This window comes from Ptychodera flava, chromosome 10, assembly GCF_041260155.1.
Source record: "Ptychodera flava strain L36383 chromosome 10, AS_Pfla_20210202, whole genome shotgun sequence".
Taxonomy (NCBI): domain Eukaryota; kingdom Metazoa; phylum Hemichordata; class Enteropneusta; family Ptychoderidae; genus Ptychodera; species Ptychodera flava.
Window position 1 is genome coordinate 33,883,734 of NC_091937.1, and position 20,470 is coordinate 33,904,203.

The 20,470-nt window shown below is 37.7% G+C and overlaps 1 protein-coding gene across 1 annotated transcript in view; it reads right to left on the minus strand.

The window, feature by feature from the left end:
• The window catches only part of LOC139142590 (uncharacterized), a 22,510-nt gene extending 3,276 nt beyond the window's left edge, over nt 1-19,234 (minus strand). The window contains exons 1-2 of the mRNA XM_070712574.1: nt 18,918-19,234; nt 14,825-15,684 (exon numbers count right to left, since the gene is read on the minus strand). Of these exons, the coding sequence (XP_070568675.1) occupies nt 14,825-15,684; nt 18,918-19,088 (1,031 nt within the window). The 5' untranslated portion in view covers nt 19,089-19,234. The remainder of the gene's footprint in view (nt 1-14,824; nt 15,685-18,917) is intronic.
• Between the last annotated feature and the right edge of the window lie 1,236 nt (nt 19,235-20,470).

Sequence of the window (20,470 nt, forward strand, 5' to 3'; positions counted from 1 at the left end):
AACCGAGACACACACACAATATTGGCGGCAAATGCACAGAGACACTTGCTGCCATTTACGAGGATGTTTACGAAGCAAGGACGTAAGGTATTAAAATAATGAAAATAGCTAACACTTAATGAAGAAACATGAAAGTTTCACGTGATGAGTCTGTAATGTGTCACAGTGACTTGTAAATATTAGTTGTGACAGGTAAATTGAATATCAAAAGATACATTGATGCTTATGATTTGACGTGTTGTTTTATCATTACAATCGTATGCTCAAATCACACCTTAAACATAACAAATAAAACCAAATTACTAAGGTAGTATGCGCCTCGAAAGTGAAAGACAAACTTTTGCTCAAACTTTCAAAGAATATTTCAATCATTCTCTTTCAAAATCAAGAATAAAAATCGGGGGTCACCGTGCAAATTTTGGTACTAGAGAAACAAATTACTCAAGATTTACCAATATTTGAAATTCAAAATGGCCGCCATCCCTGTGTTAACTCTATAGAGAAAAATAAAATTTTCGATTTTCGAAAAACTAAGCCAGTGAAAAATTTTCTTACACCAAGAGCTTTAAAATGAACCCCCACAAGTAGCAGATCAGAAAAAAATTGAAAAAGTTTGAGAGTTCAAATTTTGGTCCCCGAGGCGCGTTCCACAGAGGGATGCTTAGGACAGATACGAGGACAGAACGACCAACGAGTAAAACCAAAGGCATTTAGACAATGGGAGAAGCGTATCTTGGACTATGGCACCTGTCAAGCTTGTCCACCGAGAAATAAATTCTACGTAGCACCAATGAACTCTGAACGTCTCATGCAGTCAATACTTTGAAGATTCCTAGTACCTCTTAGCAGACCAAGACGTGTTAACGGGTAAATCATCCAACAAGCACGAAAAAACGAATGGTAATACAACCGAACAAAATAGATAATGTATAACCTTGGAAAACAGCTCTTTATGATAATTGTAACTTGAAAGTGCTAAATCTGTCGTGATAAAAATCTAATTCTGGTCAAGTGCACTCCTGTATGAAACAATCCAGATATGTCGCAAGTACTTTCGTTCTGGTCTTCTGGTCTTGTTGGTTATCTCTTTACCATAAATTCAATAAACTAATTAATTGGCATTGCAGTGTGTTAGTCTTCTCCTTGGCTGTTTTCGTTCTTACTAATCAGCCTATTTTTTATATGTTATTTGTTATACCGAAAATTGTTGTCAGTGTAAGATTGGTTTTGTGTAATTTGGCCACAATTTTGCATATTGAAAGATATTTGCAAATTGGTTAACCAAATATTACGCAAGTCACTTTGCACCTGGAATGTCCAGGTGTTAAGACGGCACTTACTGCAAGATACGAGGTGGTTTATTACTTATTTATGCAAATTATATTAATGAGCATTGCTTCGGTATTAAAATTGTATGTTAATGATTCCTTATCAATGCGGAATATTCTTGAACCTCGTATGTTGCATCAGATTGGTTTGTAGTGAGCTCTTCATTTCATTCCCAACTCTCGTACATAACAGATGGATGAGGTGTAGGCATAATATTAAGTTATCGGACTCGCACAATTAAGATTAATTTACCTCATTCATTTTTACTCATTGGTATTTTTGATGCAATTGATGCCGCATGCTATTTTGTAACCCTAAAGCGATATCACATGTATCTTCGCGATTAATCGTTGAAAGAATGCAGGATTTTACAATATGGCGATAACATGATTGTTATAGCAAGTTTGACAGTTTCATTCAGAGAACTGAAATCTACAAATGATCCAAAGACAATTCAAACCCGATCGGACACGGTGCGCCAAGTGATATCCAATTTGAAAAGATAGGTTTCAAGAATGAATCCAATACTGCTACTACGTGCCAATTTTCTCCAACGCAACTATTCCGTTTCGGGTAGCGATGTTCTGTCGCTTGGGTGAATTATGTCAAATAACACCCACCCTAGTATCCCACGAAGTCATTGATAAATTAAATGGATATGTTTGAATTGTTTTTTTATTGCAAAATGTACAGTTTAAGACGAACTTCAAACCTCTAAAGTTGTCCTTCTTCAACGTGGAGTAAGCAATACATTGACATGACACTAAAAGCGCACTGCTTGGCGTAAAATAAAATCACAGTCCCTTAGCTTCTCTTTGTCTTATATTTTTCAGATGCTATACATATTACTAGCATAGACATGGCGCTCGTACCGATATGCAGTCATGAGAATAAGTTTTTATAATCCATGTGTACAAGTACAACATTTTTTTTTTTTTTTTTTTTTTTTTTTTTTTACAAAAAATCACTTTTATTCATCTCCCAATTATTTTTAAACTGTACACAACTTTCCCAAGACAATTCAATTGGAAAAGTCAGCAAAGGAAAAAAACCCAACAACAACAGCAATGAAGAAAAAATACAACGCAACAGTATTATTCACAAAACTAATCCATTATAAATACTTTATCATTTCTTCTATGTAGTTACTCTTCTTTGTGATTTTTAGATACATTAGTTCTTCCTTCAGAAAACGTTCAATTTATTTTTCATTCAATATCTTTGTCTTGTATACTGCAAAGGTAGCTATATTTATAACTATATTCATCTCTTTAAACGTATCAATACCTAACATATAACCATACACCACGTGTTTCCACAGTATTTTAAAGTTCGTTTTCCACACCATATTAATAATCTCATTGACTTTTTGCCAAAAACGGATTGTAGTAGTGCACTCAAACAGGAAATGCTCACAATCGTCCTTCTTATGGCATGTCTTACACTCAAAGTGGTCTTCTATTTTCCATAAGTTATACATATGCGGTAACTTATCATGTAACATAAAATAATTAAACTGGGCAATTTTCCTTATATACATCACCTTCAGCTTAAAACACCATATCTTTTCCCATATATACGTCTCTCCACAAGATCTTTCCCAGATTCTATAAGCATATGATTTTTCTGATTTTGCCTAGGCAAAGTTAAAATAGTAATCTTTACAAGAGCAGTGTAATATATTTCTATATTTGCCATCATCACATCTCATCAACATGTCTATTCCTTGTCTTTTTACATGTATCTTTCTTTGTACTTTTTCCATCTCCTCAACCCACGTCTTTGGAATAGCCGTTCTCAACACTTTTAGTTGTGAAAACCACTTTCTTTTACATTTCAAATCTCAAATAAACTTACAGGCGATATAAAGTTCCCATTACTAAACACATCTGCTACGTAAATTATTCCAGAATCTATAAATTCTTTGAAAACAGAGCCTTGTTTTCGAATTTAATGAACTTATTTCCCATATGATCTGCTCCCGATGCTGTTTGGTGTTAACTTCATATAAACCGTTCTTTTGTTTCTTACCTCCATCCAGTTACTCAAAATCTCTTTATAAAAAGTAGGTAAATTCTTCGTTATTGTATTAAGCCAAGCTTTGTCTAAATCATATGTAAAAACAAGAGAACTACCTCCAAATTTACTCAGATAAGACTCAAGAATGGTTTTCCAAATTTCATCCCTACTATTAATGATTCTTGATACCCATCTACACGTGAGTGCTTTAACCATAGATTCCACATCAATCATCATCAATCCCCTTTTCTATTTTGTTTATCACAATGGCTCTATTAACTTTCCCCCTTTTCCCCTTCCATAAAAACTCGTAGAAAAGCTTACTAATTTCCGTGACACATCTTTCGGCATGACTATCATCGACGCACAGTATAAAATTTTAAACAATGCCAAACATTTAAGTATGGCAATTTTCCCTAAATACAGAGAGGTGTCTTTTTTCCATGAATCAAGCATTGATGTAATATTTTCTACCTTTTTTTCCCAATTCAGTTTTTTCAGCTCGTCTTCGTCATATCCAAAGTAGATGCCTAAGGCTTTGATCGGCTTGTTTGGCCATGAAATCATCCCTAAATCTTTTCTTCTTTTCCAGTTACCCAACTTCATACCTTCGGTTTTATCTTTATTTAGTTTCAAACCTGCATATTTACCGTATTCATCTATTAAATTGAGGACCCTTGCTAGTGACTTTACCCTACTAATATATATTTGTGTATCATCTGCAAGCTGTGAGATTTTTAAAGACTTATTGTCTTTCCCCACTTTAATGGTGAATCCTTCCAATTCTGGATCGTTTCTAATTACATGTCCTAAAACCTCTACAACAACCAAGAAAAGTAGTGCTGACAGTGGACAACCCTGCCGGATGCCCCTCTGCACTCTAAACTTTTTTGAAATACATCCATTAATTATTAACGCGCTGCTACAATCATTGTAAATTGTTTCTATCCATCTAATAAAATCTTCTTCAAAACCAAATTTCTTAAGTGCCAATAACATGAAATTATGTTCTACGGAATCAAACGCCTTAAAAAAATCTAAAAACAAAATAGCTCCCCCTTTCTTCTTTTCAGCAAAATCAATAACGTCTTCTATGAGCCGAACATTTTGTCCCACAAAGCGCCCTTTTAGATATCCAACCTGCCCACTATTAATAATAATTGGAAGCACTTTTTTAATCCTATTTGCCAATACACACGACAAGATTTTGTAATCGTGGTTTAGCAACGAGATCGGTCTCCAGTTTTGCAAATTTGTCCTTGTGTCTTTCTTATGTATCAAGGTAATCAGACCAACACACTGAGACTTTGCCAGACATCCCTTTCTATAACCTTCATTAATCGCATTGACTACAAGTTCCCCAAGCTCATCCCAGAAAACTCTATAAAATTCAATAGGTAATCCGTCTAACCCTGGGGATTTTCCCGTTTTCAATTGCCATATTGCTTTCTTACACTCAAAATTGTCAACTAATCCTTCACAAGCTGTACTTGCCTCCTGATTCAGACCAACATTGATACCAATATTGTTTATGTAATTCTGAATACAACTGTTATCTACTCTTTTTGAGGTGTATAATGCCTGGTAAAATTCAACGGCAGAATTGAGAATTTGTTCTTGATCTGTAACAATACTGCCGTCGACCAAGAGCTTATTGATTTGCTTTGATCTGCACGACTTTTTCTCCAAACCAAGAAAATATTTGGTGTTCCTCTCCCCCTCCTCATACCATTTCACCCTCGATCTTACTTGTGCTCCACGTAAATTACTAAGATACAGCTTATCAAGCTCTTTCTTCTTTTCCAAATATCTTTCTTCTAGCTCTGTATCCCTCCGCTTACGTTCATTCAAATCTCTCTCTAAATCCCGTATCTGTTCTTGCAGTAGATCCCTTTTATTCTTTGTCTCTCTTGCTTTATTCTGTGCAAACCTTATGGTATTTTCCTTAACCTTTATTTTAAGTAAATCTAGCACATATCTTTGATCATTTTCTGATTTATATTCCTGTATTGTATTACGTATCACATTCTTTACCATGGTTTGATAATTTATATCCCTTAAGAGACTGGTGTTCAATTTCCAATATCCACCTCCCTTACAATGCGAGGTAAAATCAAAGACTAGCGAGATGGCATTGTGGTCAGTTCTTACTGCTGGGCGGATATCTGCCGATTTAACACCTGACAGAAGGTGAACAGACATTAACCAAAAGTCTAAACGACTTGCAAGACCCATTGAGACTTGTCGCCATGTGAACTGCTGTTTTGAGGGATTTAGCTCCCTCCAAATATCACAAAGGCTAAAGGATTTAATAAACTGAAGACTCTGCTTGTCTTTTCTGGAAGGCACTTTGGAGGGCGTTTATCTAAAGTGTGGTCTAAAACACAATTAAAATCACCTCCAATAAATATATTGTTCTCGTCATCTACATGTTTGTAAATCCAGTGTTTCAAAGAAACAAAAAAATTCTCTCTGGTAACTTTCTGATTTGGTGCATAAACGTTCACCAAAGTTAAATTTTCGCCATTCAAATCAACATTAACAAGTATTTTTCTCCCATCTTCACCATATTTAACCTTCTTAATTACACAGTCAGTATTTTTATCAAATAAAATTGATACTCCTCTGCTATGATTATTACCAAACGAGTGAAAAGCTTGCCCTTTCCACTCTTTTCCAACAAAATTAGCCACGTTTTCATCCCAATACGTTTCCTGTAGAAAAATTATTTGCGCTTTTTGATATCGACACCAACATAAAATTTGCTGTCGTTTATCCTTTCCTCTTAAACCTCTCCAGTTTAATGACAAAAAATCTAATAATAAAAACACAGAAAAATAAATTAATTCAGAAAAAAGACAGATCAATTGTATCTTAACTCTCTACTGTTTCTTTCTTCTCTTCCCCTTCTTTCTTTTGTTTTTCTTTACACTCTCTCTCAGACTTGCTCTCGATTCGAATGCTGCGTCTTCTCCCTCGGCAGAAGAGAGTTCCTCACCAGATATCTGTGTACCGGCTGATAATTCAGTAGATGTGCTAACATGTTTTCTTTTCTGATCTGCGACACCTTCCTCCACATGTTGTTGCCGTTGTCCGGTGGTGAAACTGGTGATTTTCTGTTGAACAGTGCTGACAGTTTTTGTTCTTTCACTGATGCCTCCCTCGCTCTCTTGGTTGTTATACGATAATATGGCTACAGATTTTTCAACCATATCTAATCTCTCTTTTCCCTGACCAGCAGTTGTCTCGCTACCTTCACTTCTCAATTGAACTTGGACCTTTTCTTGGCAATTCACCTGAATATGCCTAACTTTTCCACACCGCCGACACACTATCTCGCTTCTACATTCTCTTTTCAAGTGGCCAGGTTGGAGACAGTTTGAGCAGCGGGATGACATACCTGCTTCAGTTTGTTGCATTGAATTTGTCCGTTCTCTGAACATAATTAACACTACAAAATTCCCCATTTTAACCTGCCATTCTGGAGGTATTGGTTTCTTCAATTTTTCTACATACACATATCTATCACCATTGTCAATGTTTGTCAGCTTACCATCAATTCTCCGTTTAGGACGGATTATTTTCCTTACTTTCATGCCCAGCTCTATGCATTTCTGCTGAATCACGTCATCGTTGACAGAAAGCGGCAGGTTTCTCACTATTATCTTGTCGTTCTGCTCTCTTTGCATTGAGATGAACGGGTTTTCATCAAAGACTGGTACACACTTGCCACGTAGATTAATGCCATGCCACCTGTTAGCAGAATAATTCTGTCGGCATTGTCCTGCACGTACAACCTCCATAAACCTTTAATTCTCTGGATGCCCGTGATTCCATCCGGATCAATGACTTCTGCCATCGCCTTGTATATTTCTGGCCCAGAGAGTATAGATGCATTTGGTCGCACTACATCGAAGTGCTTCAAGAAGACGGGTTTGACCCGCTCCTCGTTGCATTCCTCAAAGTTACCTTCTGCATTATTCTCAGTAAGTAACGGGCTGCCATTGTGTCTATTCACGTCGCAAGATGACTTGGCTCAAACTTTCCAGTGCAAACAGTTTTCTCTCTGTATTGCGCCAATTGTAAGGGATTTCTGCCTATAAACGCTTCAGTGTGGCTCTTTGGATGTTATTCGACCTTTTAAGGCCTGAAATAGCCTGCCAATTCTCCTTGAGTAACCTAGAATAAACACACACGCGAAGCGACGGGTCTGGTCCGTAGTTCAGCCTCGCTTTCGCTCTGAAGTACAACATTATTATTCTCGCATATTATTTTTCACGAAGTGGACAATCCTTTCTTCAATTACAGGCAGGTTCTTTTGGCGTACATTGTCTAGCAATTAAGCTGATTAATAATTATCGTGGCAAACGCTATCCTATATTCGAAAAAATATCGGCCCGAAGAAAGTGTACCGGTATGTCAACAAAGGAAAGCGCAGATGTTGACTCGGACAGTTTTTTCCTTACATGCATAATTAAAGGCCCGATATATAGCTGTAACTCTTGAATGTTATTGACCTCGAATTATCGTCCTATTCTCTCCTGGACATACAATGTCACAGTAGAAAACATTCACCTCTGTGCATTACACTGGACTACTCTGTGCAGTTTAAGTGAAGATTTCAGTGCATATATGCACAGTATCCACGCTTTTCCCGGGGCTGCGATATAATGTTTGGGCAAATATTTAATCGCGGTGTAATCTTTATCCTGTTAAAAATTGTACATATAGTCCAAGCGGGTAGTTAATAATAAGTGCATACACACGCTTAAATTAGTATATTCTCACAAACTTGTTTTAGTTCGATAGTAAAGTCATAAAAATACTGCTAAAATATAAAGCTAGTGAGGCTTTAACTTCATTGGTTGTCGTTAGTACGTAAGCTTACAACTTGCAATGAACAGATGTGGACTATTTTCTTTGAAATAATATAGACAACAAGGAAAGTGATTAGATGTATGTATGTATGTATGTATGTATGTATGTATGTATGTATGTATGTATGTATGTATGTATGTATGTATGTATATGTATGTATGTATGTATGTATGTATGTATGTATGTATGTATGTATGTATGTATGTATGTATGTATGTATGTATGTATGTTGTTACGTGCAGAGAAAACGAACAAAAGGGTGAACTCAGCAGTTTAAACGTTTAAACAAAATTTATTACGAAAATAAAACTAATTGCTAAGTCAGGGATAGAGTACAAGCTTTAAAAGTGTACAGACTACTTATCTCAGCTGGGACGGCAAAGCTCCAGTCTCAGAGTTGTAACAGTCAGTCGGATGAATGAACAGTCCTTGCAGGTTTGAAGCTGCACAAAGTCCACAGTATAAATCCAGCGTTGGCAGTGAAGGTCTTGGAAAGTCTTGAGAATGACTACTGCTGGAGTTTAGTAACACACAAGAGACACGATCCCAAAAGTCTGACTGGAAGCTGTGCACGTCCCTTTTATAAAGGCATATAAGAACAATCTAGAACTTTTATTGACATGCTAATTACTGTTCTAAAATTATCTCCCTTACACAACTAATCAACTTTCCAGAACATTCCAAACATGACTAATGAATTCAAGGTTGTTAGGTCATCAAGGGCAGTGACCTTGAGAATGTTCTAGACTAATTGAACTCAGGTCATGATGAGTGTGGGGGAAATGACCTACATAACACACCCCCTCTTCAAAAAAAAAGAAAATTTTTCAAAGAAAAATCTTTCTTTTGCAAATGTAATCTTGAAAAGATTTAAGTACTCAATTTTTTTTTTAAAGTAAAACTTCTTGAAAGTGAACAACAATAAACTCTAAATACGAGAGAGACAGTCTGCAATTAAATTGTCTCTGCCTTTGATATGTCTAATATCAAGATTAAACTCCTGTAACATTAAACTTCATCTTAACAATCTCTGATTTTTGCCTTTAAATTTCTGCAGAAAAACAAGAGGGTTGTGATCAATATAAACCACTATTGGCTGATTTGAAGAAGTAACATAAACTTCAAAATGCTGTAAAGCTAATATCAAAGATAAACACTCTTTTTCAATTGTAGAGTAGTTTCTCTGGGATTTGTTAAATTTGCGTGAAAAATAGCAAACAGGATGATCTATACCATGACTATCCTCTTGCAATAAAACAGCACCAGCAGCCGTATCACTAGCATCTACAGCTAATTTAAATGGCAAAGTGAAATCTGGTGCAGACAACACTGGGGCACTTTGCAGTATGGCTTTAAGTGTATCAAATGCCTGTTGGCATTGCTCTGACCAAACAAACTTTACTTCTTTTTAAGTAAGTTAGTCCAAAGGCTCAGTAATTGTGGAGAAATTTTGACAGAATTTTCTGTAGTAACCAGCCATACCGAGAAAGCGCATCAGTTGTCGTTTGCAGTTTGGTATGGGAAAACTTGAAATTGCACTGATTTTGGCATCAACAGATTTTACCTAACCCTATCGTACAGTATGTCCAAGGAAACCCTCGCCCAACCAAACCCAGACTTGGCAAGGTTGACAGTCAACATTGCTTTGCTCAGTCTCTCAAAGAACTTCCGCATGAGCTTGATGTGTTCCTCCCAGGTGTCACTATACAGGACGACGTCGTCAACGTAAGCTGCACATCCGTCTAGCCCGGATATGACGTCGTTGATCATCCGTTGGAACGTTGCCGGAGAGTTCTTCATTCTGAATGGCATCACCTTGTACTGGAACAATCCGTCTGGTGTAACAAAGGCGGATATTTCACGAGCACGATCCGTCAGAGGGACTTGCCAAAATCCCTTCAGTAGATCAAATTTCGTCACATACTTGGCTTTTCCCACTCGGTCGATGCAGTCATCAATCCTCGGGATTGGGAAAGTGTCTGTCTTTGTTAAAGTGTTGACCTTCCTAAAGTCCGTGCACATACGATAACTGTGATCTGATTTGGGAACAAGTATGCACGGCGAACTCCAGTTACTTTTACTGGGTTCAATAAAGTCATTGTCCACAGGTATTTGACTTCTTCCTGGAGATATTTCGCTTTTGTTGGATTCAGTCTGTATGGATGTTGTTTACAGGCTTACTGTCCCCAACATCAACGTCGTGATAGATGACGTTTGTCCTCGTTGGAACATCTTGAAACAGGTGTTTATATTCATGGAGCAGTTCTTTCACCTGTTGTTGTTGTTCTGGCTGGAGGTGTGCCAACTTTGTAGACTCCAGCTTCTCCAGGATTTCTGAGTTCTGAAGCTGACCGAGCCCAGCTTTGAGTTTAGAGTATTTTCACTCAAGTCAGTTTCAGTATCACTATCTTCATAATGGTTTGAACTGACTGCACTGACAGGCTTTGTTTTAGTAGGATTATCCCTATCCAAATATGGCTTAAGCATATTTATGTGACATAGCTGTTTTTGTTTTCGCCTGTCAGGTGTTATTATGATGTAATTTAAATCACTCAATTTCTTATCAATTAGGTATGGCCCAAAGTAACGAGCATGGAGTGGTTTGCCAGGAACCGGAAGTAGAACAAGAACTTTTTGACCTGGTTCAAACTTCCGTTTTGAGGTGTTTTTATCATATTTGATTTTCATTGACTGCTGAGATGACTCAAGATTTCTCTGGCTAATTCACATGCTTTAGAGAGTTTCACACGAAAATCTGACACATATTGCAAAATATTCAGACAATCATCATCGTCTGATAGGAATTTCTCTTTAACGAGCTTAAGTGGGCCACGGACTGTATGTCCAAATACAAGCTCAAATGGGCTAAAACCAAGAGACTCCTGAATTGACTCTCTAACAGCAAAGAGCAGAAAATGAATTCCTTCATCCCACTGCTTCTCTGTGTCAAAACAGTAGGTCCTAATCATGTTTTTCAAAGTTTGATGAAATCGCTCAAGAACACCCTGACTTTCTGGATGATAGGCGGATGACCTATACTGTTTAATGCCTAGCTGATCCATTACTTGTTGAAAAATACCAGACATAAAGTTGGAGCCTTGATCGGACTGGACACATTTAGGGAGGCCAAATAAAGTGAAAAATTTGACTAAAGCTTCACTATAGTCTTTGTCTTTTATTTCTCAGTGGTATGGCTTCTGGGAACCGAGTTGATGTACACATAATTGTCAACATGTACTCATTTCCTGATCTTGTTTTTGGTAGGGGCCCAACACAGTCTATTAGTATCCTACTAAATGGTTCTTGAAATGCAGGAATTGGCTGTAAAGGGGCCTTTGGAATGGTCTGATTTGGCTTTCCTACCATTTGACATGTGTGACAAGTTTTACAGAAATGTGCTACATCCTGCCTGAGATTAGGCCAATAAAAGTGACTGAGAATTTTGTGATAAGTTTCCTGACCCCTAAGTGACCAGCCCAGGGGTTTCATGGGCCAGGCGCAATATTTCAGCACGATAGGGCTTTGGAACCACAATTTGATGTTTTATAGCCCAATCGTCATCAACCAAAACATCTGGAGGTCTCCATTTACGCATGAGAATACCAGATTTGTATAATAGGAAACAGAGCTATCTGAAGTTTTACCTTCATCATCTACCCTGTCAAACAAAGACAAAATATCTGGGTCTTTGTGTTGTTCTGCAATGAGATTTGATCTAGAAAATGTGTGACTTTGGTCAGCAGAAGTTTTATTGGAAGTTTCAAATCCACGAGGGATAACGGAATGATCCTTGTCAAACACCTGACTGAGAAAGGTGTCATTTAAGTCAACATCTGTGACATTATTTTTGAGAGTATTTTGATTCTCAGAAGTTTTCTTTGACATGGCTCGAGTAATGGCACATGAAGGAAATAAATCGGGTATCTCTTGTTCAATTGGCTCTGGATCCTGATCTAAACTAGGATTATCAGTCACAAGTCGTTTCCAAGAAGAAGGTGAATCCCTTCGAAAGGCAAAAAGGGCCTAATACCTAAAGTCACAGGTCCAGAAACAAAGTCCGAAAACAAATAGACATTATGGAGAGGAACAGGAATGTAGTCATTGCAATCTACTCCCTTAATAAGAACTTTAGAACCTGAAAATGACTTTTCAGAAAACGGCAGGATATCTGCCAACAAAAGAGACTGGGAAGCCCCGGTATCTCTTAAAATTTTGACAGGGGTAGCAGAAGAGAAATCACTAGAAAGTGATATAAAACCATCATGAATAAATGGTTCGAAAATACCCATAATGCTATCTTGAGAAGAATTGACCTTGACCTCATTAATTGGGGATGAGAGGGGTTTAACCTCAGAAAATGTGTTACACACATTATTAGACTCTAATTGAGTTGATGAAGAAATAAAGCCGGTGGGCTTAGATCCACTTTGACCACTTTGACCTTCACATTTTCTTTTCAATTTGAAACAATCTGACATTAAATGGCCGTCTTTCTTACAATAATTACAAGAAAGTGTACCGAACTGTTTGTCAGAAGGAGATTGAGACTTGGGATCTGATGATGTGGGAGTGTTACTTGAACTCTGTGAACTGTTGTCATTTGATTTCCTACTGTCTTTTGAAAAATTCTTGGATGAAAAGGAGGAGTTAAATTTACCTGCATTGTTTCTGTAGGAAAAGGACTGGGATGGTTTGCTGAGAAATGAAGATTTGTGGGTCAATGAATAATCATCGGCCAAACGTGCAGCAACCTCCAATGTATCTGCCTTTTGTTCATTGATAAACGTCTTGATGTCACTCCGAATGCACCTCTTAAATTCTTCAATCAAAACAAGCTGTCGTAATTTGTCATAATTCTGACTGACCTTTTCAGAAGAGCACCAACGGTCAAACAGTTGTTCTTTTGTTCGAGCAAATTCAACATAAGTTTGATCTTTCGCCTTCTCACAATCCCTAAATTTCTGACGGTAAGCTTCAGGCACCAACTCATAGCCCTTGAGAATTAATTCCTTCACAGAATCATAATTTGAAGCCTGCTCTAATGACAACTGAATGTAAATTTCTCTGGCTTTACCCACCAAAGCACTCTGCAAAAGCATAGACCAGGACTCCTTAGGCCAATTCAGACTCTGAGCAATTTTTCAAAATGAAGGAAATATTTATCAACATCCTTTTCTTGAAAGGGGGAACTAACCTGAAATGCTTAGTGATGTCAAAATTGTCTGAAGGGAAGAATTTTCCTGACTGTCCAAGCTCTAAACGTTTTATTTCTACCTGTAATCGCTGTTCTTCTAATCGCAATTCTTTTTCTCTCTGTCTTTCTTCCATTTCTAATCTTTCCTGCCTTTCCTTTTCTTTCTGTCTTTCTTCCATTTGCAATCTTTCCTTTTCTAAATCCAATTTCTTAAGCTCCAAATCTGCCTGTCTCTCTTTTTCCATTTGTAATTCTTTCTCTCTCATTTGTAATTCTAGTTTCTTGATCTCCAAATTTGTCTGCATTTCTAATTCTAATTTTCTGAGTTCAGAGGTAGACTCGGGCTCATAATCTTTCAGGGTGGATTCCTCAAATTGGCCTAAATCAACTAGATGTTTGGCAATACGGTACTGTATTTCCCTCTTGCGCATAGATCTTTTAACTTCTACTTTAAGGAAATTTGCCAGTGCTATGAGGTTGTCTTTTCTGAGGGAATTAAATGTGTCCTGATCAAGGTCATCCATAAATTCGTCTGGTTTAAATTCCGCCATGATTGGATTTCGCTGAGTTCACAGTGTACAGTAGTTTTGAAAAGGCTGGCAAAATGTTGTCAAACGGCTCAAAATATTCGACTCCCGGACGAGCCCCCAATTTTGTTACGTGCAGAGAAAACGAACAAAAGGGGTGAACTCAGCAGTTTAAACGTTTTAAACAAAATTTATTACGAAAATAAAACTAATTGCTAAGTCAGGGATAGAGTACAAGCTTTAAAAGTGTACAGACTACTTATCTCAGCTGGGACGGCAAAGCTCCAGTCTCAGAGTTGTAACAGTCAGTCGGATGAATGAACAGTCCTTGCAGGCTTGAAGCTGCACAAAGTCCACAGTATAAATCCAGCGTTGGCAGTGAAGGTCTTGGAAAGTCTTGAGAATGACTACTGCTGGAGTTTAGTAACACACAAGAGACACGATCCCAAAAGTCTGACTGGAAGCTGTGCACGTCCCTTTTATAAAGGCATATAAGAACAATCTAGAACTTTTATTGACATGCTAATTACTGTTCTAAAATTATCTCCCTTACACAACTAATCAACTTTCCAGAACATTCCAAACATGACTAATTGAATTCAAGGTTGTTAGGTCATCAAGGGCAGTGACCTTGAGAACGTTCTAGACTAATTGAACTCAGGTCATGATGAGTGTGGGGGAAATGACCTATGTATGTATGTATGTATGTATGTATGTATGTATGTATGTAGTATGTATGCATGCATGCATGTACGTACGTATCTATCTATCTATCTATCTATCTATCTATCTGGTATGTCTATTCATGTATCTATTTACGCATGTATGTAAGTACTTGATAAAAAATTAATGGCACTTATCTGTGAATTCTACTCACACTTCACCAGTTTTGTTTCTCCAATGGAGGGATAACAACGGTCTGTCATTACATAGGCTATGAAGTATATCACTCACAGCTTCCCTCAGAGGTGGCGTCCTAACTAAATGTTGGTCAGCGCCCTCTGCGATATCTCCGTTCTGCAAAATCTCAGTGTTTTCAAACGCTAAAGGTAAGACCATCACTAAACACTTTTCTTCACTCATTCGACGGAGTACTTTTTTCATTTTCGACCCAGGCGTTTTGAAAGTTCTTTGGTCTGGGATTGTGATATTGTACATATCTCTGAGCCATGTCCTTTGCCACGTGTATCTTTCGTGTAAATCAGGCATCCCGACTAAAGTTGCCATTTTAGGGACCTTTATCACCACCTTGTCGACGGCGGCGCACTTTTCTAAGTATTCCTCAATTGAGACGGCTGGAATGAACTGTTTAAAGACAGCGATTTCAAATGTTTCGGCAAATGAAACCCTGCCTACATCCGGTAACAAACGCTGGTGGTTGAATTCAGGCATAACGATCGTCCGATTTGTGTATACCGCCAATTGGATGGCCACTTTCAACTGTCGGTACTGAAAATTCGGACCACCGTCAAAATTAACGATCGGAAAAAGGTAACGATCTGGCATCGAGTGATGTGTAGCCGATGAGAGAGTGTAAGTACCAGATTGCAACTTTTCCCAAGTACCGGAAAATTTCTGAAACCTTTGGTGATGTTTCCGTCGTCTGTTGGAATTGACTCGCCCTGGGCGGGAAGAGTGATTCCTTCTCTTCGGTGACGTATTCCTCCTTCCGACATTATTGTCCAACTCGTCTGAATGTGAAACAAGCTGTTTCGTCTCTAGGCTTATCTCGACCCTCTGAAATCAAAACGCACAGAGACCATTTATATCGTTTGATGAAATACATCCTCTTAGTCCACATAACCAGACTCCTGAATGACGGAGAATTAATAGGCTACAGCTTGGACGTTTGCGTGGCTTAAGGGGGCGTTGTTCTCAACACAGCGTATTTTTCTCAAAATCACGTTTTTGCAAATATTCGTTCAATTTTAATTGATTTGTTAAGCCAAGATTGAAAAATATGTTGGGTTCACCTTTTATCTTGTCAAGCAGTCGTAGGTTGCGTGGTAAAGAAGTGTTAATTTATGCAAATGTATGCAAATCATCCGATTTCCTGGCCTCTCTTTTCTTCCAATTTAAAGATTTTCAAAGAATTTAATCCACTTTGGCTGGGTCAAAATTTCTGAAATTTTCGAATCATGTTAATAATAATAATGATAATTTATGTATAAACCGTCTATATCCACTGTGATAAAAAGTGATCAAAGACGCTATAAAATTACACTACTATTTTAAAATGTAAAATATGCAAGTAAAATGAGAAAAAAAACTTCACAACTAAAAGAAAAATATACAAGTAATAAAAAATCAAAATTCAACAAAACAACACTTTGCGCAACAACTCATGTGGTAACCTTAAATCGCCAAAAAAAGGACATGAAAAATTAACTAAAGGCTAATTTAAAAAGGTGCGTCTTAAGGTTTGATTTAAAAGAAGAGAGAGTAGGGCAGCATCGGATCTTAAGTGGAAGATTGTTCCAAAGAACGGGGGCCACAACACTGAAAGCACGATCCCCATATTTCTTATTACGTGACCTAAATGTTCTTTAAATGCTATATAACAAAGGACAATTTTGTTTTGCAAAAAGTTCTTACATCATGAAAAAGAGGCATTTTAATTTTGCTAATATTGTTTTAATCACTTGTTGAGTGCCCGTCTCACCCCTGCCTTTTTAGAATGAGAAGAGATTATGCAAAATAAAATAGCCGTTTTTTCTAGGTAAACTCTTGTTTCAATTGAAATATTACATTTCAGAAATTAGTGTCAAATTTTTTACTGAAATTAATTATTATTATTAATACTAAAATTGAGGGTTTTACCCTAAATTCACACCCCGCTCATTCCTCCAGTAAACTATTGCTGCCATATAAATTTTAGATTCTCTGCTCTATGAAAATATATAGTACGAGGGGGTTAGAAGAGATATATTCTTTTGAAAAAAATGTGTTGGCAACATGCATCGCTACCCTAAGGGGCTGACATGTGTAATCGTGATTTTATTGCTGCCATAGCACTCAATAACACTCATTTATTAGCATTTAATGTGTCTCTTAACCCTATTCAAAATTAATCATAGAATTAAGAATTGTGTATAAGTCGCTTGATTTGTTAAGTATGCTATTACATGAATTAGGCAAATGCTTGATATACGTTCAAAATATTTACGTATATGGCCGTAACTATGTATTTAAGCAATAAAGCGCACCCAGCGACAGTAACCCACGAGATTTTGACCATTTCACGACATATATGTCGTGAACTGTTCAAAACTGAGTGGCATACCGTCGCCGGGTGTGATTTATTGCTATTATATCATAACAGTATATTGAAATTATAGCCTGACACGTCAAGAAAAGGATTTTTGCTCTTGTCTCTAGTTCGTACGAGTGTCAATTGTGCTATATCGCGAATATGCCACTGTTCTTTTCATGTCTCAACCAATCAGATCACAGAGCTTGCGCCATCAATATACTGGTATGATATACTTACGTATGTGGACGTTCGGATTAGACACGCCCTGTGCAATGGCCACAGACTTTCATATTGGTACACCGTCTTGTAAACGACAGTCGATGGCGTGGTGCCATTTATTGAGTACAGTACATGAAACATACATGATACAAGTGCTAACCGTTTACAGGGAATACACATCTAATATATCTCAAGTTTCTTTTGGAAGTTTCAAGAACATGTTGTTATTTCATCAAATCGTTCTTGCATTTCTACATGCAGGTGGGTGCAATTTGAAGACAATGCACTGCCAATAGGTAGCTCTGTGCTTGAACGCCATTATACTGGTGTTGCAACACACAAATATGTAGATAACCACGTATTTATGAAATTTACATCAATTCCGTTTAAATCCCACCTCGAAGGCCCGAGATCGGGATTAACTGGGGTATTAAAAAGATTATGGGGTGTTTCTGTCTTTTGTTTTCCTTTGAAATTGCAATCGTTATAGGAAATATGTTGCTAGATTTTCAGATTAGGTACAAACCGGGGTTTAAGCTGTTATGGAGTGTATGCATGCATAGCAAATGAGATTACAGTAGTTACTTACAAGTATTTTCTTTGTCATATATTTCAAAATACTTGGCTGATCATTTGGTTAATATTCAGGCAAGGTGAAATCGGAAGCCCTGGGTGTAACAGATAGCTAACGTTTCTCTGATGAGCCAACGACTGGGCGAGTGTTTACATGTAACAATTTCGCCCAGAGTTTGTCAACAACCAACGTCATTACGACGCTGCCCATTGTGCGCAAACGGCGTCGGGCTTCTACCTTTAAGCTATTTCAGAACTGAATACAGTTATTCTGGACGTCGTACATTGTAAGGAAAACTTGCAGAGCTAGTATACAGACAATAAAATCTTCAATGTTTTACAGAATCGTCTCGTACATGTCGAGGTGCTGCTTTCATCGTTTCCTAATCACCATGCCGGTGTTTTCTCGACATATGAAAGCAATCATGTATGTCACTGTGTTTTCACACCGTAGCCCTGTCTGTCTTATACATTACATTGTCTGTTGTCTGGACCGTACCCTGTCGATATTCACGGGCAACTTATGCATCGATATCATATATATCGTTATTGATTTTAGCTAAACAGTCCGTATTTGTTTGGTTGAAATAACCGCAGGCCTAATTCTTCGTACAGTATCACGATCCAATCTGGCTCTTGCCACGAAAATCTCCACAATTCAGGCGGCGGCTTTCTTCTCTTAAGTGTAGCTATTAATATTGGGAAAACTGAGAACCCGTACAACCATTTAGAGCGAATATTTTGACCTGTGGTGTAACTGGGTGCAAATTCCTATGTAGCGAAAATGCCTATGTCATGATGTTTAAAAACGGCGATTTGATCTGTTTGCAAGTATCGTTACAACCATCCGATGTCATAAGAGCCGGGTTCGCACATTAAAGCCAAGCTGTTAACATACTTCGGATTTATGATAAGGTGTTATTACCTTTGATGTGGTGTTATCACCGCCGTCGTAGAATACAGCAGCTCTCCCGTATGGATTCTCCCCACTGCGGTGCACGACCATTTTCATTAATAAGGGATAGCAGATGAACAGACAAACTGACACCAAAGTCAGTCGACGAATTCGAATGCTCACTCTTCTGAACCATCTCATATCTGACGCTACCCTGCAGGTTCTCTAGGCCAACAGAGTCCGAAATAAACTGTTACAGTATTTGAAACGAAGTCAAATGGGTTTGGACGACAGATTTGCCAGTTGAGTTTGGTGGCGTCGTCAGTTAGACCGGAGACCGCGGGTATAAGAGGGAGTCAGCTTCGTGGGAGGTAACTACATAATTTGAGTGGCAAGGGTGAACAGCGTTCGTGGGAGCACAACAAAATTTCGTACTAGATAAGCTCATGAATATCCACCGCACTAATTTGTTGTCTAAAAATGAAGGATTTTGTGTGTTATAACGAATATAATACCAAATATTTAGATAAGGGTCGACAGAAACAAGGCACTGTTGCGACTCTTACGAATTCAAACTGCTGTCAATCATGATGGAGTCATGTGGTTGCGAAAATTCATGAAGGCTTGCCCAGCAAATATAACAATTTGCTCAGTCAATATGTTCTCGGCATTACGTCTCTTTGCTATTCGTGTATACGAAAGAATAACGGTACACTGATTGCATCGGTACTGTGGTAAAAGCAAGGGTACACGTATCATAAGACACATCCATGGACAAAGTTGAAAATTTTAACCCTCTGAGCGCCAAAGTCAATTTTTGTCACCTTTATAAAATATACCTAGTCGATTTTTTTCAGATTTTTGCAAAAAAATTGATAAAACACTGTAGCCAATGAAATGTTATGTCCATTTGGTCCAAAATTATCAAAAAAAAATCAGAAAAATTCATGAAATTGGTAAAATGTTGCAATAAAATTTTGGTGGGAAAATTACATCGCTCAAAGGGTATTAACAGCGACCGCTATTCACATGCTAAGGATATCGGGATTATCGTTCATTAACGTTAACGTTATTGTGATTACGAAGTTGATAACAACAGAATTCAATATCATACATTATGGCCGTATTCAACTGAAAGGCGGAGCAGCAGCCCACTTCCGTCCGTGGGATTCAATGTTCCCCTTTAAACAGGAATACATGACCCCACAATAGAGGGATTACTGATGATGTAGGTCATTTGCATACACTGGCCGGCAATTTTTCGAATTTTCGTGTAAACGATAGTGTGTCAGGCAGTAAAAACTCCAGGGGGCAGGAGCATTCATGTAAGAGCACGTTTTATCTTAAATCAGGTAAATCCATGATCCGTTCATAGAAATGGTAACATAGGATCGTTCCGCCATTTTGACGAAGGCTTGATCGGAAGAATTTAAGGGCAACTTAGATCAAGAATTATTTTGCCTTGTTACAAGATGTTATCTACTCGGAAGCAAAAATACAAATATAATAAATATAAAGTTAATTAAAATGTTTGTGGAGGGGGAAGATAACTTTCCATGTTTTAATTTCAAATCAGAAGGGTA